Raw genomic sequence first — 23,255 nt, forward strand, 5'->3', positions numbered from 1 at the left:
CCTGTCTGCCCCTTGTTCCCCCCTGATTTCTGCCTTTCCTCCTCGCTTTCTGTGCTCCAGAGTTAATGGGTGAACATGGAGTAAACATTGGGGTATTTTTTTTTTTTACAGAGGAGCTTTAGGTAATGTTTAAATCAGTCACTTCTAATAAAATAATATTTATTTACTTGCAAATATATATAATGTATATGTACAATACGTAGGAGACATGATAACCAATAGCCCAATGCAAAAGTGGCCGTAATCTGCCAATTCTGCTCAGACCGCTTGGCAAATCTTAAGAGCATTGTGTGCTGAATGTGTGCATGTGTCTGGAGAATTTATTCTCCCTCTGTCCAGAGGAAGTCAGAAGCTCTAACTGCAGCTTTAGGGCCATTGCTGTGCCTGTCAGGCTGGCTCGCGGCCGACAAAACACTGTTCATCTTATATCAGCCCGATCCATGCTCTGTGTTCTGTCCATCAAAGTCTCTGCTCGCGGAGGACTGAGGGGAGGTGGTTCAGGGTCCGCTTTACTATTCCGCAGGCTGGGAGCTCCTCCCAGTGGCTTCTGTTTTACTGAGTCATTTCCAGTGAAAAACTTCAGGCATAATTCTGAGATGATTCCACCTGAATCCTTTGGAGTTTTTCACCGGCATGTGGTAGCGCATCTGAGTCCAGAACCTGGAGTTGGGAGGGACAGATTTTAAGCCTCTCCAAGTGACCGTAGGCAAAACCCGGAGAGCTTTTTTCACGAGATGAGGTAGCGACTCTGGCTCTTGGAAGGAACAGAACTTAATTAAGATGAGTTTCAGTGTTTGATCATCCAAGGCAAGATTCACTGCTGCTTGTAGTTCAAAGACACTGGGTCCATTGACGTAGTTGGGGCTCAAGATAAATATTCCTCTTCTACTTTTTTTAATAATGTTCACGATGTCTTCTGCATATGCTGGAAACAAGGAATTTAATCATTTGCTATTATATTGCTGAACTTGGGGCCTCAATAACCCCCAATCTCCCAGATCTACCCAAAGGGTTCCCTGCAAAGCTCTTGGGGAAGGAGGAAAGGAAGCTTGGTTTGCTATGTCACTTTTGCCATCTCAACTCTATGGACAGTTGAAGATACACTCGAGTATCCAGTGACTGTACTTTACATCCCTCTCTTTGTGTTCTGTCTCTTTAAACTGTTAATCCCTCTAGGAGAGCTTGTTGGCACCAGTCAGGCTGGGGTAGCAGAGGGACATGGGGTGTCCCAGGCTCCCTGGTGGGGGGGGTCTGAGGTAGAAGAAGTGGGGGGAAGGAATGAGGTCTGCACATCTGGGGAGTGGTAAGGACTGGGCCCCACCTCACCCCATGTAGAAATGAGTGGTCAGCAGAGTCCTACAAAGCAGGGGGATCACTTGTTCAGGATGACAGAGATGACTTCCTACAGAGGAGCCAGGGACAATATCTTTGTTCTGGAAGGCATCCCTAGGTCCCGTAACTTTTTTTCTGAAGATGGGTTATTCTTGGACGATGGAGCACATCACTACAACCCATGTGTTTTCTGTGCTGTGGCCTAGCACATTCTAAGCTCATGAAACATTCCAGAGGAAGTCTACCCCAACAGAAGGAATACCAGGAAAGCCCACAGAGTGCTTGCATCCAACTGTTCTTTTTGTTCTATATCTTCTCTTGGCTTATAAGACCTACCTCCTCCAGGGGCCACATCTCTTTCAAGCAAACACAAGTTGTATCCATATTTGTTTTCCAAAACTTCAGGGAATAGATTCAGGGCCAAGTATTCCTCACGCAAAGATGAAGTGGCCTCACTCTCCCAAGAGCTCCATTTTGCGTAGGATATGAAAGCATCAAATACCTTTTTATCTGAGGAAGAGAAATGTCGGAAAAAACGTCAGCCATTTACGTTTTTCTCACTATCGTGGTATATCTACATGTGCTTGACTCATATGGCAAATGGGCAAGAATTAAGTGTTGGGCTCCTTACTGAATTGATTTAACAAAAAAAAAAAACAACAGCTGCGTCCAATTCAGAATCACACCGCTGAGCGGTATCGATGGCCCAACCAGATTCAAATTCTGATTTATGACGCGGTCCTGCATTTTCACTGAGGTCAGATCAAACAGTTGCGGCTTCTGTGATTAAATCACATTACTCAGGGGTTCCTCTGAGATTTTTCACACTGCGGTGCTGCTGTCTCATGAGTTATACATCAAAGAAGAGTCTGTTCCATCAAAGCATGATAATATCCAGCAAGCAAAGCACCACCAAGACCCAGCACCAGTCACGTGAATGAGAGAGCTGACTGCACATGTACCTACATTAGAATCCCTGCGTGTAAAACGAGGTTATAGTAACTCCCTGGTGGACTGTCTTCAGGTCTGCATGATATAATGTGTATAGAGTGTGTGGTGTCCGGCTCCCAGCAGGGCACAAGATAAATATCCATTCCCCCCTGCCTGCCAGATGGGAAACTATATTTATGAAACTTGTTTTAGGATATTTGTAAAATCCCCTGTGCCTCTGTTGGATAGATTAGTACAAATGCACACTGATTACTGGGATGTGCTACAGAACTCTGAGAGAGGCAGGAAATCTCAAAAGTTAGCTCATGGGCTTTGGGATCTGGACATACCCATTCGGTTTCGTGTACCAGTACTTTGCATAATGGCTGGTAGAGAGCAGTGTTACAAAATAGCAAACAATAGCGCTGGTGGCTGATGCGGTTGGCAGAACGCTTGCTTAACGTGGACCTAAGAAGAGGCCTTGGTGGGTGGAAATGCCAGCAAGAGAAAAAGAAGAGGGAGTAGAGGAGGTCCAAGAGACAAGAAAGAGACACAGGAGGTTCAGCTGCGCAGCATCTCATTGCCCAGGTGGGAAGGAGGAGGCATGTGGGGCATGGCCTCCAGGGAAATGCTATGCAGTTTAAATGTGTGACACACCATAGTCACCTCAGAGTCCTTCCACATCCCTGTGAAACTCCAGCAGACTTGGATTTTTCTATCATCTGGAGACATTTACATTTCTTTAGTAAGAAAATTAGCAGACGGGAGTGTTGGAACTGTCTTAGGTCCTTTGCAGCTCTGACATTCTACATCTCTCTAAAATTTTGGATATTCAGCACTAACTTCAATGGACAAGGCCATTTTGCTGTAAAAACACTAGATTGGCTACAGAGGGCACTGAATCACCGTGCTTGAAACCTGGGTTCGGCCTCTTCATCAGGTTACAGTCTTGCGCAAAGTAAAAAGAGAAAGGACAGATTTAAAACTTTCACAATTGATTGGCTCTTTTGTACAAGCTCTAGAATCTTAAGATAAATAGCATATCAGTAAAGGAAGTATAGATCATCCGAGGGAATGATTAAGTTGTTGGTTAAATACTTTCTTCAATTCGGAAAAGCTAAAAAGCTAGTTTAAAAAATAAATCTCAGAAAACACTCTTGGTTGAAAGAATTCTAGCGTGAATTCTCAATAACTAGTCAAGAGGAAGGTATGATTGATGCATCTCTTGGCTTCTCCTTTTCCCACCTGGTAGCTCTTCACTGCATTCCCGGTGTGGGGTGAGCACCAGCGTGGGAGTTAATTATCCTAGGCGGGTAAGTAATTATCCCCAGAACCCAGCAGAAGGAATGCAAGTGAGAGAACCATCCAGTAAAACAGTAAACCTAATCTTAGAGACCCCCAGGGCTAGAAAAACACGCAAGCAGCTCTTCTATTCTAAAGAAGCAATCATTAATAAGCACTATTATTCTGTCTCCTGGGGAAATGCACAGATAACTCCAATAATTGTAATGGTATTTGCATTTTACAGAGGTTCACACTTTTTGTGCATTGCCACCATCTTCAAGGCCCCCATTTTACAGATGAGGCTAACTGAAGTAATAGCTAATGAGGGCTCTGAGCCAAATCACCTGAGTCCGAATCCTGAGTTCTAACACCATCTTATAGTTCAGTTTTGGGAACGTGACTTCATGTCTCTCTGCCTGATGCAGGACTGAAGTGACAGGTAAAGTAGCTAAATACACCTGACTGGCATGTACTGAGTATTTGCTATGTGCTAGATGCTGTTCCAAATGATTAATATTTCCTCACTCATTGAGACCTCATAGATTTCATTGTGGTTGTGATTATAATCTCTTTTTCCAGAAGAGGAAACTAAGTCATGGAGATGTTAGCTCATCTGTCATATTGCATTAGGCTGGCCAGCAGAGAGATTATTTTCGAACCCAACATGCTCTGCAATAGCATCGTCAATCAGCAAGATTCCTGGTAGCTGGAATGAAAAGAAATGGCTTCTCCGCCTGCTCCCAGTTCACCCAGGTGTGAAGCCACCAGACCTGGAAGAAGGTTTCAAAGCCTGAGGGGCACGACTTTATCCATTAGGGAACATCCATTTCTTGAGCTGTTCCCTCTAAGTCTAAGAAAAGTCAGAGGCAAGCTGGGGTCCCCTTACCCCCAAGTGTCTCATCCTTGTTCTGGTAGGTTCGGTACAGCAGCACTATTTCAATCCAGTACATGTAGAGCAGAGCACCTGCGGTCAGCACGCCTGCCAGGCTCATGACGGTGCCAAGTAGGATGTAGATGAACACCACTGGGGGAGACATGGTAGCCATGAACAAATGTCTCTGCAAGACCACATTTGGGCCAATGCGGTAGGCCCGCCCAGCGCCTTCTCAGGCTCTAGTACCTTCTCAAAATCATTGCTGTTGGGAACATTCCTCTTGACTCTGGAAACACTTAAAATCACATCTTGAGGGAACTGTCATACAATGAACTGGAGAGAACCCACGGGAATGGCATGTTCCTGAACAGGGTGGATGAGAAAACTAATCCTGGCCACTTTTAGTTATTCTTCCCCCATAAACCTCCACACAACCCATTTGCATCCCTCTCATTGCGTATTATAAATTATTTTCATGCATTATCTTCCCTACTAAAGTCCAAACTCCCTAAGGCCAGGAGCCACGTGTGGCTCAGTTTCATACCCTTCCTGATACCTAACATGCGAGAACTTCCACACACCTCTCCTGACTGGAGTCCCGTTACAGGGTATCCACAATGCCAAGTACACGTTTTGTCTTATTTAAGGCCCACTAGCATTCAAAACTTGCTTGTTCTGTAATCAGTTCTTAACTGGATGAATAAATGATATTCACTCCATCACGGAGTACCTTCTTAAAGGAATGTCAAAGCTATTCTTTGCCAGGAATTTCCACTCCAGCTGTCAATGGCTGTGGTCTGTGATATACACATATTGCTCTGAGCACTGAGCAAGATGGCTCTTCTCCCCTCTGCTCCCCAGGACCCTACCATCATGGTCTCTGGATTCAGAAGCCAGGAAAAGAAAACCCTAAAATGGAGCTAGGTCCTAGCATAATACATGTTACACAAGACAAGCCCTTTAGGTATTTGTAAAATAACAGATGGGTGAATGAATGAATGACAGGCTTTTCTGACACAGTCCCCTTACAGAGAATATTAGTCAAGAGGACCAGTTCTGGATCACTGTGATGTGACTGTGATTACTAGTGATGTGTCCCTGGTCAAAGTGTGAAATGGAAAAGTGCATAATGTCTGGCATCTCACAAATGTTAATTGCTATCTTCATCATATCATCATCACCACCACCATCACATTTCTTTAGGAAAATTCCTCTCCTCTTAGATAAAAGCAGTTGTGTGCATTCTGCAGCCACCTTCCACGCTTACCTCCTTTCTTTTCTTTCAGCTGGATGGACTGGGTAGTGTTTCCGATGGAGTTCTGGGCAAAGCAAATAAACATCCGGTGAAGATCCCTCTGAGTAACTTCCTTCAAGTGGACAACACGCTCTATAACGTCATCTTTTTTGGTGGATTTAACTCTAGGAAAGAAGGGAAAACACCCCACTCGCTCAGCAGCATAAATTGACCACTTTTGCAGTATTTGGATTTCTTATTAGCTGCCAACAGTGTGGCCTTCAAAAGAGCTATCAGATCAAAGAATAGAAGGAGATGCCAGAAGACTGTAAGATGGTCAGAGGGGGTTCATTTTTGATTATTGACTCTGCTAGGCATCGTTTTATGCATTTACACCACAATTTAATTTTACTCTGAGCCTCATCTGACCTCCATTCCTCTAAGCATTCTCCTTGAAAACAGACTGTAACAATAATTTAAGAATAATATTGAACGTGCCTCACTTGCACTGAGGGCTTACCATGTATCTGTGCTCACTCTTTTTTTTTAACTGTTCATTTATTTATTTTTGAGAGAGAGAGAGAGAGAGAAAATCGTGTGGGGGAGGGGCAGAGAGAGAGGGAAACACAGAATCTGAAACAGGCTCCAGGCTCCAAGCTGTCAGCACAGAGCCCAATGCAGGGCTCAAACCCATGAGCTGTGAGATCATGACCTGAGCTGAAGTTGGACGCTTAGGCAACTGAGCCACCCAGGTCCCCCATCTCATTCTTTTTAAAATGTTTACTTATTTATTGTGAAAGAGAGATAGAGAGTAGGTAGGGGAGGGGCAGAGAGAGAGACAGACAGACAGAATCCCAATAGGCTTCGCTTTCAGCATGGAGCCAGATGCAGGGCTTGATACCATGAACTGTGAGATCATGACCTGAGCTGAAATCAAGAGTCAGATGCTTAACCAACTGAGNAGTCAATGGATTAAATATGTGTAACCACCTGTTTCTGGGATGAGTAAGGAGGAATCTAAAATCTATTGATCATGACCAACTCACCGGCCACGTAACACACGTTATCCTACATTTCTCACTGAAACCAGTCAGTTTTCTTTTGTCTATTTACGGATTTAAAACCTGAGGCTTAGCACGATTAAATAAATCTATAAGGTCATAAAACTAGCCAGTGGCTGCATCAAGATTCACACTCATTTCTGTTTGACTTAAAATCCCCATACTCTTAAAAAAAAAAATCCCCATACTCTTTTCCTTTTATCACACGTAGACCTGCTCCCAGAAGCACAATGTCATTTAATAGTGATAATACAACCCACCTTACCAAGTTCTACTTCCAGTGTGTCCTTGATGGGATCCAGAATATCCGGCTTGAAAATAGTGTCTTTCACTAAAAGATGAAAATAGTCATTGTTATTCGCATTGGGAAATCTGAAGGTCTGCTTGCTCAAGATGTGTGCAAAGTAGCACTTTGATCTAAATGCTTTGGTGCTGCCTCTTCAATTTTGGTTCATATTCTATAAAGTTAGTAGGAGCTCAGGTTTCCATGTGAAAAGCAACCCTCCAAAGATGAGTGTGACGTCAGGTTGCAGGTGCTAGCAAAACATTAGTCCCTGAAAAAATCTTATCCACCTGGGTGCATTTTCCTCCGCACCAGCCCTGCTGAATGACTGCAGACCTGATATCCCGTTTCTGTCTTCTACAACATTGCTTTTTGACACCATTTGGCTGAGTAATCTGGAAGAAGAATGTACCTGAGAAAATGCCTACGTCCACCAGACTGGAGTCCACCTCTTCCATTCTTACGTTCATGGTTTATTTCAAAATAAAGGTGAGCCCAACCCTCCATTACTCATTTATGTCTCAATTTCCTGTCACGAACTGTCAAATAGGGCTCTATGGTCAGACTTTCTCCTGAATATGCCTCATCTCCTGATCAAGGAAAATTCATCACCTCTGCTCTGGGCATTGTCCTCTCACTTCTCAGGGACCTCCTTCCCTTAATGACTCCATCTTTTCTCTGTCTCTCTCTCTCTCTCTCTCCCTCTCTCTCTCCCTCACACACACACACACACACACTCTCTCTCTCTCTCTCTCTGGGCCAAATTCTTGAAGAAGCAATATGTACTCATATCCTCCATGCTCTCACTTCTCTTGGAGTTCAATTCCTGCCCCCATCACTCAACAGAATCTGATTTGGCTTAAGTCCCCAGTGACGTCCTTGCACCTAAATCCACTGGGCACAACTGAGTTTCTCTTCTGCTTTATTTCTTAGCAGCACTGGACACTGTTGGGCATGGCCTCTCAGAATACTCTTGTTTTTCTTTCCCTGCTTCCCTACTTTCCTATTTACCTTCTGCCTCTCTGCTCACTTCCCTGGGTGTTTGTGTGAACATCAGTTCTCTCCCTCATACTCTGCTAGTGGTCTTCTGTTCTCTCTACTCTCCCTGGGTGGTGCTGTTCATTCTCTAGACCTCTTCCCTACTAAAGGTCTTGACTCTTGAAATGATCTCTCTTCTACATCATCAATTTCACTTCCTTTACAACTCTCATCCCCACTCTTCTACTGGTACTCACTAACTTATGTAAATAATGATCTCTGTCTTCCCAAACCCAGTGATGAGTTCTCAGACCTCATCTCTGAGGCAGAGAATCACTCCCTCTGCCCGGAGATACTTTAGTCACTGTGCTCTGGGACAGTTTCCTTCTGTTCTCACACCCTTGCTCCACCCACTTTGGGGATCCCTTGCCTTCCCCCAACCTCTCCAAGTGTTGCAATGTTTCAGGCCTCGGATCCAAGCCTTCTTCTCACTATACTCACTCCCTAGATGACCTCGTTCAGTCTTTTTGCTTTAAATTTCATGTTGACCACCTTCACATTTACACCTCTGGCCCTATCATCTCCAGACTGGTTTGTCTACATTCCTCCTTGTCACTGTGATTTGGATAACCGAAAGTCCTTTCAGATTTTCTTCCTTAGACCCTCTTCTTTTTCAGTGTTTTCTGTTTCATGAAATGGCGTCACCATTTACCAGCTTATCCAGGCCAGAAAACAAAAACACCCCTGATTTCCCTCTTTACACATCAAATCCATCATCAAGTTCTGTTAATGCACAAACAAAGCCATTCCTTACCACCTTTGCTAAGTCTGTGCAATGAACAATCAGAGATATCTTTTAACAATGTGCATTAAACCTGCCTTCCTCCCCACTCAACACACTGTATGATGACAGCCTGGGTGCCCCACAAAGTGGGCCATTCTGGGTGACCACTAAGAATGTGTCCAGGTATTCATTCTTAACAGCCTTAGCACCAAGCTAAATGCCTGATACATATTAGATGTTCCACAAATATTTGTGTGAAAATGAATATGTGAAAAAGTGAATGAGTGAGTGAGGAAGACAAGAATGATAACAGAGAAGCCTTGGTTGAAAGAGACACCACAGATGTTGCAGGGCATCCCTTGGGGGAGTGAAAAAAAGGAGACTCCACCCCTGAAAATTTGATGGGCTGAGTTGTCATGTCCGAGGGAAGGGCAATCACACATCCCTTGAAAGGGGTTAATGGTGCAAATGGGGTCCTTGTGTTCTAACTTCTCCAAGGAACAGTCTAATGTAAATGNGTTCTGGGTGACCACTGAGAATGTGTCCAGGTATTCATTCTTACAGCCTTAGCACCAAGCTAAATGCCTGATACATATTAGATGTTCCACAAATATTTGTGTGAAAATGAATATGTGAAAAAGTGAATGAGTGAGTGAGGAAGACAAGAATGATAACAGAGAAGCCTTGGTTGAAAGAGACACCACAGATGTTGCAGGGCATCCCTTGGGGGAGTGAAAAAAAGGAGACTCCACCCCTGAAAATTTGATGGGCTGAGTTGTCATGTCCGAGGGAAGGGCAATCACACATCCCTTGAAAGGGGTTAATGGTGCAAATGGGGTCCTTGTGTTCTAACTTCTCCAAGGAACAGTCTAATGTAAATGTCCATTGCTGAAATCCAGGAAGTAGGCAGAAGTGCTTAACTTGGCCTCAGGGTGCTTAATGTAATTTGTATCCTACACTAAAAGAAGAGGAACTAAAAATAATTAATATATTTACTAAGAGCTGAGTCAACCATTCTGTAGCTCTTTAATACAAAGCATGGATGAATGGCCCTGTTGTGTTTTGACAAGAGCCATGTTTAAATTAATTACATCATATAATTTATTCATCTGGGTACTTATCAATCTAGTAAGAATGACTCAGTGGAAAATCTGGGCCAAAAATAGAGCAAAAAGAATAAAGCCAACAGACCACCATATATGTAACAAGATATTAAACTTCATTAGTATTCAGGGAAACATAAATTGGGTTGTTAAAAAAAGGGAGCGGGGAGAGACCCCTCTTGACACCAATCAAAAAGTCTGTAAACATCAAACATTATTTGGTAATAATGGGAATCTGTTCTTTGCCAGTATAACTGGCAAAATGATACCTTAGAATAGTATCACGTGTTTTTAACACAAGACACATTTTATACAATATTTACTTTATTTTTTTAAGTTTATTTATTTGAGAAAGACAGAGACAGCATGAGTAGGGAAAGGACATGGAGAGAGGGAAAGAGAGAGATAATCCCAAGCAACCTCCATGCTGTCAGCAGAGCCCAATGAAGGATTTGAACCCATGAAACCACGAGATCATGACCTAAGCCGAAAGCAAGAGTAGGACACTTAACTGACAGAGCCACCCAGGTGCCCCAAATATTGTATTTTATTAATGGATATATACTTTTGTATAAAAGCATAAAGACATAAATGGAAAGAATATAGGGTTCAAGATTGGACTACAGCTGGGAAGAAAAGGAGCAGAAAGGGATAAGAGCATAGGCCTCAAGCTGTCTCTGCAATATTTCATTTCTTTAAAGAAAAATCAAGATTCTAAGTGTGAAGAAAAACATTGACATGTATTAAAGCTGATAGGTTTGTGGTGTCACTCACGAAATGTGAAATATTTAATATAATTTTTTAACTTATTACAAAAACTTAGCAGGGATTGATCAATGTGTGGAAAACCCAACTTGTGACAACATGAATATCATCCAGAATGAGGCCTTCCTTGGGGGATGGAATCTAGACTTATGGGGAAATTAATGTTTTCCCACATTTAAGGCTTCACATGACTACCAGTATATGATTATTTTTTTCCCAAAAAGGAAACCATTATCAACCCAAAGGAAGATAACTTTAATTGGGTAAAAGGGGTTCAAATCCCAAATCTTGAAATGGAAATGTCACTTACCAATGGTTGTCACTTGAACAACAGCTCTGACTGTCCATGAACTTGTGTTATCTGAAGCAATGTAATCACATACGTATATGCCCTGGTGGTAGTCATAAACTTCATCCACTAGCATTGAGTTGCCCCTTTCTTCAGAGAGTAGTTTTCCATTCTGAGCCAAGGGACAAAAAAGGAATAACTTTCTTTAACCAAAGAATTGTTAATGATATTAGTCAAACCTATAGGAAAACTTCATAAATAAGGGCATCACCCAAGCAATGAGGGGTTTCGTTCAAAAACTGCATTTGTAAGAGTCTTATTTGTTAATGAGAAGCATTTTCAAATACAATTACCTTATCATTTAAAATCAAGGCACCAAATCTGACTAATCCACCAAGAGTTAGCCTAGTATTTCCCAGCACATGACTCAGGCCCTTGAGAATATTCTAGAAAACTTATAGTACTCTAAATTACTGACACCTCAATGAATTTTTGAAAACATGCATATATATGCTTATGGAAATTGACATTGTGTGTGTGTGGGGGGGCTAATATAAAGTTTCCTCTTTAAATAAATTTCACTCTTGGGGCACCTGGGCAGCTCAGTTGGTTAAGCACCTGACTTTGGCTCATGAACTCACAGTTCATGGGTTCGAGCCCCACATTGGGTGAGCTCAAGCCACACTCTGGGTGGGCACGAGCCCTACTTTGGGGAAGCCCCGCTTCTCTCTCTTTCTCTTCCCCTCTCTCACTTGTGCCCCCTCTCTCTCAAAAAAAAAAAAAAAAACAAGTAAATTTCACTCTAAAAACAGGTGAAATTTAGTTTTTTAAAGGTGAAGTTTAAACTAAAAATATTAAGTAAATAACTAAACAGGCGTACAGAAATATGACAAAGAATGACTGGTGAGTGAGACACAATGAACAATGGCGGACCCAAAGTCAAGTGAGAACTAAAATGCAGTTATGAACATTTCTCTCCCTTACTTAGCATATCCTTCAGAGATGCTCTTCTAAGGTCTGAAGTTCTCCCCTGGCTGAACTTGCCATTTCTTCCTTGTCTCATTTCCTGCTACTGCCCCTCCGTTCCCTGAATAACCATATTCCTTCATCATCCACACATTTGTACATCTCTTCTCTCCCACCACTCTCTTCCCTTGGGTAGGCTGCAGCTCAGTCTTTAACTCCAACTCAAAAGATGACTCTCATGGAGAGAAGAGAGTGACCAGACACTCCCTGAATAGAATCAGTCCCTTCGTACTCCCAGACTTCCATGATTGTGCGTAGTCCTCTGATCATAATGATGTGCATAGTCACCTCCTTCTCCATAGCTGTGGGGGACCAGCCTTTGTGCCAAGACATATAACTGCTCCTGCACACACTGGCAGGAGTAAACACAGATCCCTCCTTGCAGAGAACGCTCAGTCTAAGAAGGCAGGTGCCCCAAGCAATAAGCCAGAGTGTGATGCACTTGGGTGATCTTGCCTCAGCTCACAGGAAGCAAGGATGCTTCCTCTAGGCTAATCAGAGCCTTGAGGAATATGTAGGAATCACTCCTTCAGGGTAAGTGCCTTCTTAGAAATAGAGAATGTATACAGGAAATAGGGCCGAAGTGAAGAGGCTGATGCACATAGATGGATTTGGTCTTTGTGTCTACAGTATGTGAAAAGCAGGCCAGGAATAGTAAGCTCTTTGTAAATGATGAGTGAATAAAGTATGTATAATTGAAATGTTTTGAAGCATAAGAGTCATGTGATCACCATTGTATATCAGTAGGGGCTAGGACATAGCAGGGGCTCAAGAAATATTTGTTGGATGGCTGAGTATTACTGTGTCAATAATTCTGTAGTCCCTAACCTTCGTGTAGCCATGGCCTTCCAATCTCCAACAAACAGCACCTGGAGTGTATCTCCTACCAAAGCAGTCCAAAGCAAAGACATACACAACAAAATAATAAAATAATAAGTACCTAGTATCTATGCAGATTATAAAATTCTTTCTCATGTACTATCTCATGTGACTCATTCAAAGGACTCTCTGACTTGGGTTGCATGGGCTTTTTGAGGAAACAGGCTCTGGATTTGTGTGTGGCTTTGTCACAGTGCTGGCAAGTAAGAGGGCTGAGAATCCATCTGAATTTTTCTGACTCTGAGTTTCAAGTTCTCATTGAGGAATTTCCCTTCCACTTCACCTGCTGACCCATAGGAGCAGGGTTTCCCCACTTCAAGTCTCTGGTGTGGTTCCTATGGCCCAAGAAGGAACTTCCAGTAGATTGGCAGGAAGACTATGGTGGGGAGGAATTGGGGGGCAGACAGAACTGGTCATAGAGGGGCAGCTGCAGGCTACAGGAAGTAAAAGAAAGCAAAGAAGCGTGGCAGACAAGGTTAGATATCAATCAGCTGACCTCAGGGGTCAAGGACCCTTTTAAAGGAAGGGTCAGAACATGGGACAAAATTCAGAGCTAAAACCCTGGATGACACACATACAAAGAGCAGAAACTGGAGTGGGGGTGTGTCATGAATCACATGAGAAAGTAATGGGGAGGGGATGCAGAGTCATGACCGAGACCCCAGGTAAGCCATAGGGAGGGTGGGTCAAAACAAAGTCGACCTGATTTTTTTTCATTAAAAAAAAAGTATGGGTTCATATGCATCATTAAGGCTTAATAAATGGGGTGTGGCTCAGTCAGTTAATCGTCTAACTCTTGATTCCGGCTCAGGTCATGATCTGACAGTACGTGAGTTTGAGCCCTGTGTTGGGCTCCGTAGTGTCAGTGTGGAGCCTGCTTGGGATTCTCTCTGTCTCCCTCTCTCTCTGCCCCTCCCCCACTTGTATTCTTTCTCTCTCTCAAAATAAATAACTGAACTTAAAAAAAAAAGACTTAATAAGCTGGAACTAAAAGGAAACATCAAAGAAAACAGATAAAGGAGAGGTCATTTGTGTCAAGAATGATGGGAAGCCCATTCTAATAAGACGATCACAAAGGATTCCAGTAGAAAAGAGATATGCTAATAGGCTGCTTTGCTCAGTCCTAGACAGAACTGAAGTGTGCAGAAAAGATGGACACATGAAAACAGGACTTTTAAAGGTATGTGTGAAGCCAGAAAAACAAAGGAAATGTATTCTGGTAGGACTACTGTTGGAATTTTACCCTGTAATATCACCAAGCTCTAATACTACTGGGTAGTGCAGCCACTCCAGGGAGTAAAATGCATATAGTGCTGCCTGGAATTGGGTGACACAGTGGAGCTCCTACTGGGGCTTTCACTACCTAGTCTGGAAGGACTCTCAGCATGGACATCTTGAGCCCTACTCTCCCTGATGGACTTGACGTTGTTTTCATGTCTGTTTTAACGACTCATTATGTCCAGATCTGTGTATGTGACCTCTTCTCACCCCTCACTGAATTTACTTCTATGTTGTCAACTTCCTAAATGCTGTGAATATATTTGAGCCAGAAAGGCCCAAAATATGAGTCGTCTCCTTTATGTCTGTCTAGATAGTTAATCTTATATTTAATACCAAACATATCACTAGCATCCACCACCTTATTTCTGTTCCCAGTGCTAGTTCCCTGGGTCAGGATTCACACTTATAAAGTTCAATCACACTAACAGGGACCCCCAGTAACCATACTACATAACCAACCTATAGACTTTGTTTCCATCTCTAACCCTAACTACACCTCTCGGGAACTCTCTGCTCCCACCATGTTGAGCCACTCACCATTCACAGAATGTTCCCTTCGTGTTTCTGTTTTCCATTGCCCATCTGCCTATTCCTGTAGCTTCACAGGCTCCTGCCCCAGTCATCAACTAAGAGCATTCTACTCAGACATAAATTTTGTACTAGAGCTTCTCTCTTAATTGGAAAAGAGTACATTAGAAAAACTACAGACTGATGAGCTACATATTAATCTCTTAGCCAAAGTCTTGAAAGGATTATTTGAACAGATGCCTTATGAGCCCTTCAAAAGGAAAAGTTGGTTAATATCAGCCAGCATGCACTCATTACCAACATTCAGGCCATTGCATGTCGTCTTGTCATTTCCTTCCATGCTAAAATGAATAGGTCAGAGGTTCAAAGAAATACAGGACTATACTAGATGCTGTCTTCATGGTAGTGACTCATTTGGAAAATACTTTGATGATGCCTTTGTTATGTAAAATATATACACAAGGGCTGAATGAGTCAACATCTAGTTGCCTTTTGTTAGTTAATTGAGCTGCAATACCTCCCAAGTTGTGGATTGAGGGACTGTATATAACTAAAATGATCATGCTTGAGTCCACAGCTGAGTTGAATGGCTGTTCAGGGCCAGTCTGTTCAGTATTTCTGCTAAGACCTATCATGCCTGCATCTCATCTACAAGTAACGCAAATCTGGGAGTGATGACCCCTATGGTGGCTTTCAAACTCAGAATTCCACCCTCTTGATATGTAGAATGATGAGCTAAACCCAACAAATTAGGGTTTAACAGGAATAAATGTGAAATCACGAAGATGAGTTACACATTCTACTCGGCACAAAATTGAATTGGCGTGATCGTGGTTCTTGTGAAAGAAACAAGACAAAACGAAAAAAACCTACCTGCCAACTAAGAATGAATCAACCGCACAATGGAGCTGTCCTAAGGCTAATGCAATCTAGACCCCACATTGATACCCTGTTCAAAATGAGGAAGAAAGTCGTTTCTCTGTTTTCACTATTGCTTAGGCAACATGTAGGCTACAGCACTGAACAGATGTGAGGAAGTTGTGCAGGATTTTGAGCATCCTGAAATACCACAGCGCAAACAACAAAATGGGCCAATACAGGGACCTTGAGAATACTGTTCAAAGATCAAATCGAAATGATCTTTCCTTCTTTCCTACTTGGAATCACATTGATCTTCGGTTCAGCCAATCTCAAATACTCACCAGTTCTTTGTGTCACTGGGTTCACAGAATGCCAGGCAGCACTAGTGACTCTGAGAAAACTAGGCCAAAAGGAAACGGGAAAGAGAAGTGGCAGGTCTGGGTGCGCACATTCCATGAAACGCCCAGCTCAGAGACGATGCAGCGGCCTCGTCATCACTGTGGCGAGTGAATGTGGCATATGAGTGAGATTGTCTTAAACCACTGATGGAAAGGTTACTCAAGGCACAAGTCGAACTGACAAGAGGCCCCAGTGGTGTCCCTGATGACACTTGTATCTCAATGCCATTGCAGAAGGACCTCTCCCACTGTCCTGTTATAAATTTGCCCACATCACAGATTTCCTTGGCTGGAGAAGGTAAAATGCCCTCTCACTAAATGTCATAATCATTTATTTACGATAAGGTCTGGGTAGGCTATTTTTTATTGTATTTTTAGAAATTAGCAAAATACAGAAAATGTTCTTTGAATAAATAATAGATAATTTGCCTTAATTCTGACTTCTTGGTCACTTAATATCTCAGTGAAGAACCTCCAAGACTAAACTTGATATCGACTTTACATGATATTTTTATATTAACATATAAATTTTGAAGTCGAATTTAAAGATTTGCATGATTTTTTTAAGGTAAAGTATTGGACTTCCAACAATTATTGCAAGCAGAGGAGGAAATTAAAAGTATGTTCTTTGTTTCCACCACTGAAGGGTCAGCTACCAAAACTGAAGGAGACACTTATGCAGCAGGTATATATTTGTTAGTGCTTGGAAAAACTGTAAGACGTAATGATAATGAGAAGTGTTTTTGTTATGAAGCTTACTCACATGTGGTTCATAACTCAAGATGATTAGGAACCTTGCCTCTTTCTTCCCCTCCTCCCTCTTCATTTTCACACTGCACTCCTCGCCCCCCTCCCCCATATCACCTGCAGAAGATATCTGTTACCTGGACCACCTGTGTTTGCTGTAACTGCCTCCTGCCCAGATATGCTTTCTTTGGAAAGTATTCCAGTCTCCTATTTCATTCAGAAACCCTCCAGGATTCACTCGTTGGGGTCTCCCTTCCCCCCAGGAATGCCCATTGCTTTCTAAAGACAGTACAAATGAGCTTACTTGGCCTTCTGTATTAGCATATGGTCATACGTTTATGTCTCACCTCATGGGTAATACACTGATTTTACTGCACTGATCAAAAAGAGGGTTCTCAGAACTATAAGATCAGACTCTGTGGCTACCTATGAGAATGACCACTTTAGAGGCTCCGGCCTTCTCTGTAGGCACAAAGTCAATATTCGCAAAGCTCTAGACCTCAGGTTCTCAAACTCACATTTTTATGCAGTACCTATGGAGATGTTACCATAAAAACCATATTCTCACATTGGTTTAGGAGGAGTCATTCTTACCTTGTACCAGGTAACCTCTGAACTTTGGACATCACTTTGGCAGTTGAAGCTGGGGCAATTAATATAGGCAGTGCTACCAATAAGAAGTTGTTGCTCATGTGATACAAAGTTCTTTGGTATACATGATACATTGGTCTTAGGCTTAACTTCTAAGATGGTCTTGACACAGCAGGCCTCACCCTGAGGGCTCCTAGGAGAGTTAACAAGGTCGTGTAAACACAGATGTTATATCCAGGTACTATGAGATTTGGGAATGTTTTCTTATAAGAATGCATTTGGGACATACCTAATCCTGGGTCTACAGATATATGACCCAGCATTATCCATTCCTGTGGTCAAAAAGTGTAGGACACCCTTGTCCTGGATGATGTGACGAGAGTTGTTAGTTATTTCCCCTAATGGATTTCCATCTTGAGGTTGTAGGTACCACTGGACGTCAGATAGATCCTTACTACCACTGCAGGGCAAGTTTTCAGAGCCTTGGGCCAGTGAGAGTTGACTTCTGTGATAAGAACGGGATTTCCGTGACTCTGTTAAGTCACAAAATAAGACAAACTTCTCACTCCCTGAAGAGTATTCCCAAAGAAGTTTTTTGGTGATGCAGTCTGAAAACGACAAGGAACAAAGCAACAAAGTGATGTGTTAGAAGATGAAATTCTTCCTTGGCAATGATTTTTTTGGATGTGACATCTAAAGCACATACAAGAGAAGAAAAAATAAACAAGTAGAACTATATCAAACTAAAACCTTCTGCTTTTAGTTCATGATCAATGAAATGAAAAGATAACCTATGGAATAGGAAAAATATATCTAGTAAGAAGTATCTAATTAACATCCAAAGCACATAAAGAATGCATACAACTCAAAAGCAAAACCAACAAGAGCAAACAAACAATAAAAATCCAAATAAGCCACTTAAAAATGGGCAATGAATCTGAATAAGCATTTGCCAAAGAACGTATACAATTGGCCAACAGGTACATGAAAGGTGTTCAACGTCACTAATCAACAGGGGAATGGTCTTGACACAATGATCACTATCATAGTGAAATATCATCTCACATCTGGTAGGATGGCTTATCAACAAAAAGACAAGAGATAAGAAATGCTCACGAGGAGATAGAGAAAATGGAACCCTTATGCACTGTTGGGATTATAAATTGCTATACCCACTGTGGAAAACAGTATGGGGGTTCCTCAAAACGTAAAAAATAGAACAACAATATGACTCATAAATTTCATTTCTGGTAATATAGCTGAAGGAAATGAAAATGCTCTGTTGGGAGATATTCTGCACCCCTGTGTTCATAGCAGCATTATTCATGATCATCAAGATATGGAAAAACCTAAATGTTCATCAAATGAATGGATACAGAAGTCATGCACACACACGTACACAATAGAATACTATTCAGCCAAAAAAAAAGAAGGAAATCTTGCCATTTGTAACAACATGGATGGACCTTGAGGGCATTCTGCTAAATGAAATAAGTCAGACAGAGAGACAAATACCATATGATGTAACTTATACGAGGAGACTAAAAACAAAAACAAAACAAAACCAAGCTCATAAAAAAAGAGATCAGATTTGTGGTTAACTGAGGCTGGGGTGAGGAGTGGGGGAATTAGATGAGGTGGCCAGGAGGTACAAACTTCTAGTTATAAGACACATGAGTGGTGGGGACGTATTGGAGAACACAGTGACTGTAGTTAACACTTCTGTATGATATATCTGAAAGTTGTTAAGAAAATGGATTCTGAGGGGTGCCTGGATGGCTCAGTCAGTTAAGTGCCTGACTCTTGAATTCAGCTCAGGTCATAATTCCAGGGTTGTGGGATTGAGCCCCATGTCAGCTCCATGCTGAGTGTGGATCCAGGTTGGTATTCTCTATCTCTCTTCCCCCTCTCCCCCCCTCACATGCTCTCTCTCTCTCTCAAAAAGAAGGAGGAGGAGGAGGAGGAGGAAAAGGAGAAGGAGGACAAGAAATTTTATTTTTCTTTTTTTGTAGCTCTATGAGATCATGGATATTAACTAAATTTGCCGTGGTAATCATTTCACAGTATATTTAAGTGAAGTTATTTTGCTATATATCTTAAATATATACAGTGCTATCTATCACTTATATCTCAACAAAACTGGAGGAATAAAAGATCAAACTCTAACTTACATTTACAAACAGTGCTGGATTTAACAACGGATTAAGCTCTCTTGTGTGTCTGTCTTCTTCACTGTCTCCACTTAGAAGTTCATGTTCTAACTCGCACTTTGTGGACTTGAGCTGGCCGGTAGCCATAGCAGTTTCCTGTTCTAGAAGGCTGAGCTGCCCCTCATTCCTCTTCAGCTGCTCCCACTGAATACCCAGCTACCATAACTGGGTTCCTCACTGATGCTTGGTATCAGCTGAAAGCTCTTCACCCCAGTAATTTCTCACCTCCTGCACTCATCTTAACAGTAAGAAGGAAATGCTCTGTATTAACAGGTCAAGCTGCTGATATATCAGAGTATCTGTCACTTTATACTTTGACCACAAGACTCATAGTGTTAACATGAAAAGTGAAATCCCTACCTGAAGTATTCAGTCCTTTAGTTCTCTCTCCTGTGACAAGCCAGAGAAATATCCAGACCAAATAAAGCATCATTCTCCCTGGGTGCTGTCATCACTTGAATGAATTTGTCCCGTTGCCAAGCTGTGGTACATTGTGTTTCAGAGCTCTTCCCTGAGGATCCTCTTCATTTCTGTAAGTCAAGAAATGAAAAATGGAGAAATCAGAACCAGTGATCAAAATGCAAGTCACACAGGAAGCTTTGAAAGGGCAGGTCCTACCCAAGTGAGCCTTCCCTTGCCCACAATGGTGTGGGGCAGTCTCGTTGAATGTGTCATTTCTTGTACATCTAAAGGAGGGAGAGCAGCGTCTCATACTCATGGCAACCACTTGGCACTCTGCACCATACCATGGGTCCTTTTGGTGCCATTTCTTCATGGAAATCTTCTTCGCCTCCCCTTCCCTTGCCTTTTCCCTTCCCTCTTCTTCTTTCTTCTCTCTCCCCCTCCTCTTCCTTTTATCCTCCTCCTTCTCCTCCTCCTCCTCCTTCTGTTATCACCTTCATGCATATTTATTTCCATGAGTACTTTGGAAAAAGTTAAGCGAAACTTTTCTGGAAAAGGGGGCCCAAATTGATTGAAAATATCAGGTTCCCCACAATTAGAAAGCCTGTACTATAGCTCATATGTATAAAATTTAAGGATGTCCACAGGCCCATTTTATTTATTTTTATTAGTAGTTGTAATAACTGTTAAAGAATAGACTCTTTTCTCCCCAAATAAGAAAGGAAAAGTCACTGGATAGCAATACTACTGTCTTACTCTGTGTATTACTCCCTGGGGTTGTTAGAATAAGGAAACATTCTCCTGAACTTTGCCTGAAAATTTGCCCTAAAACATTCCCCTACTGTCTTGGGCTCTTTAAAGGGAAAGTGGGGCTTTGGGCACCTGGGTGACTCAGTCAGTTAAGTGTCCAACTTTGGCTCAGGTCAAGATCTCACGGCTCATGAGTTCAAGCCCCACATCGGGCTCTGTGCTGACAGCTCAGAGCCTGGAGCCTGCTTCAGATTCTGTGTCTCCCTCTCTCTCTGACCCCTCCCCCATTCACATTCTGTCTCTCTCTGTCTCAAAAATAAATAAAAGTTAAAAAGAAACTTTAAAAGCTGAAGGCAGGGGTTGAAGGGATGGGGAAAGGTGATGAGCTTTGAGGAGAGCACTTGGAATGTAAGTGATGAATCACGGAAATCTACTCTCAAAGCCAAGAGCACACTGTATATATTGTGTTTTAGCTAACTTGACAATAAATTATATTTAAAAATTAATTTAAAAGTAAAAAAAAGTACTAAACATAAAAAAATTAAGTGAAGGTGGGGTGGGGAACAAAATAATCCTCAGATAGAAAAGGTGAAGGAGCAGGTCATCTCAAGAGAGAGAATGAGAGCCCTGCCCTGTGTTGATGGCACTTTTGTCTCCCTTGTTGGTAGGGTGGCCATTGGGTTATAAGAGACGAGAGATAAGGATACTGGGTGGGTGTCTTAGTCCAGTGGCCACTGTAACAGAATACCACATAGTGGGTGGCGTATAAACAATGGGAATTGATCGCTCACAGTTCTGGGGGCTGGGAAGTCCAAGATCAAGTCACCAGCATGGCTGTATTCTCCTGAAGGTCCTCTACCTAGTTCATAGTGCCTTTTCACTGTGGCCTCAGATGGTAAAAGGTCCTAGCAATCTCTCTGGAGTCTCTTTTATAAAACACTCATCCTATTTATGAAGGCACCACCTTATGACTTAAGCATCTTCCAAAGGCCCTGCCTCCTAATACTCATCATTAGTGGCCTCATCTTTAGAGGTTAAAATTTCAACGTATGAATGTGGGGAAGAACACATTCAGACCAGAATCATGTGTAATATTTGATTTTGTTTAATGTTGTTTTGAGCAAAAAATAAAAGTAATTTTGTTATATGGCTATTTTGTCTGTCCTTTTAGAGTCCTGAACTATTATCACCAATATAAAAATTACTCTGTATTACTCTCTGTGTTACTTTTGAAGTGGTAGGTATAAGAAAACTTACCCGGGTATTCTGTCAGAATCCCTCCTTAAACACTCCCACACTGTCTTAGGCTCTTTAATGTTGACGGGAGTGGACAAAATAAACAGAAAAGTCCCCGTCCTCAAGGTTTTGTCCTAACATGAGAAACTCTTTTTTAATTTTGAATTCTTTGCTTTATTTTTAAAATTACATTGAGACATTTATTTCACATCGTTTAAACATGTTTTTTGTGAGAACGATGTTAAATAAAAAATTGTTCTGACACTTACTGAAACAGTAAAAAATACTTTTATTCAAAACTACTGCAATAGGGGAGAGAAATCAAGCTCAACTCAGAATACAGCAAGGACAAGGGAGAATTTATAGTCAAAGAGCAAGGTGAGGGCATTAGGGGATGGAAAGTTAACTAAAGAGATATCAAGGGCAGAGAGATTCTTACTAAACTGATCTAACAGAGTTCTTGCTCAAGGAGAGTCAAGGGCTTAGATACCAAGGGTGGGAGAAGACAACCTTGATCAGGTATCAAGTGTAGGAGAATGATTTTGCAGGACACTTTGCTAAGACTGGGCTGGGCAGACCAAACATATGACTGGAGCCAGGGTGGAGGCCTATTGGAGAAGAGGTCTCAGAGAAGCCCGACTAAAGTTTGGTCAAGGAGAGAGTCTTTATCAAGATGCCCATGTGGCTCAGTCAGTTAAGCATCCAACTTCAGCTCAGGTCATGATCTCACGGTTCATGAGTGGGTTCGAGTCCTGAGTCAGGCTCTGTGCTGACAGTGCAGAGCCTGCTTTAAATTCTCTATCTTCTTCTCTCTCTCTGCCCTTCCCCTACTCATGTTCTCTCTCTCTCTCTCTCTTTCTCTCTCTCTCAAATAAACATACAGTTAAAAAAGGAAGAGAAGACTGCCTTTGTCAACATAAAATTGCAAATAAGCAATAAAGAAGAATGCATTACAGAAATAAATACAATAATGACAGAAAAGAAAAATAAAGAGGGAAGGAAGAAAAGAAAGAAGGAAGGAAGGAAGGAAGGAAGGAAGGAAGGAAAGAAAGAAAGAAAGAAAGAAAGAAAGAAAGAAAGAAAGAAAGAAAGAAAGAGGGAAGGAGGGAGAGGGAGAGGAGAGAAAGAAGGAAGGGAGGAAGGAGGGAGGGAGGGAAGGAGGAAGGAAGAGAAGGGAAAGAAAGGTTACATAAATGTCACTTGGCCCTTTAAGAGTCTCCCCACAATATCCATATTCTTCAGGAAGCTGACAAAATCAGTCTCTTTGTCTTTTGACATCTAACCAGCCAAGCAAGTTCCTCTCTTCGCAACCCCCTCCCTCGCCTTTGCTGACTTGCTGCCCATCTGCGACCACTGCCTCCACTCCCCAACTTTCCCAGGACCTTTCTTTCCAGGTATTCCCACCTTTTCTCATAAATAAATGCTTGGC

At 42.1% G+C, this 23,255-nt stretch overlaps 1 protein-coding gene across 1 annotated transcript; it reads right to left on the minus strand.

The window, feature by feature from the left end:
• Positions 1–138: 138 nt before the first annotated feature.
• On the minus strand, positions 139–20,207 carry IL18RAP (interleukin 18 receptor accessory protein). The gene is given in 11 exon segments (XM_077749309.1): positions 139–925; positions 1,669–1,842; positions 4,433–4,570; positions 5,688–5,933; positions 6,051–6,065; positions 6,972–7,046; positions 10,939–11,089; positions 17,232–17,421; positions 17,518–17,836; positions 19,799–19,968; positions 20,057–20,207. Coding segments are annotated over 10 exon segments (1,794 nt in total). The 5' UTR covers positions 19,872–19,968; positions 20,057–20,207; the 3' UTR covers positions 139–512.
• Positions 20,208–23,255: the final 3,048 nt, after the last annotated feature.

The sequence above is a fragment of the Crocuta crocuta genome, unplaced genomic scaffold (genome assembly GCF_008692635.1).
Source record: "Crocuta crocuta isolate KB4526 unplaced genomic scaffold, BGI_CrCroc_1.0 scaffold118, whole genome shotgun sequence".
In the NCBI taxonomy this organism is placed as follows: Eukaryota; Metazoa; Chordata; class Mammalia; order Carnivora; family Hyaenidae; genus Crocuta; species Crocuta crocuta.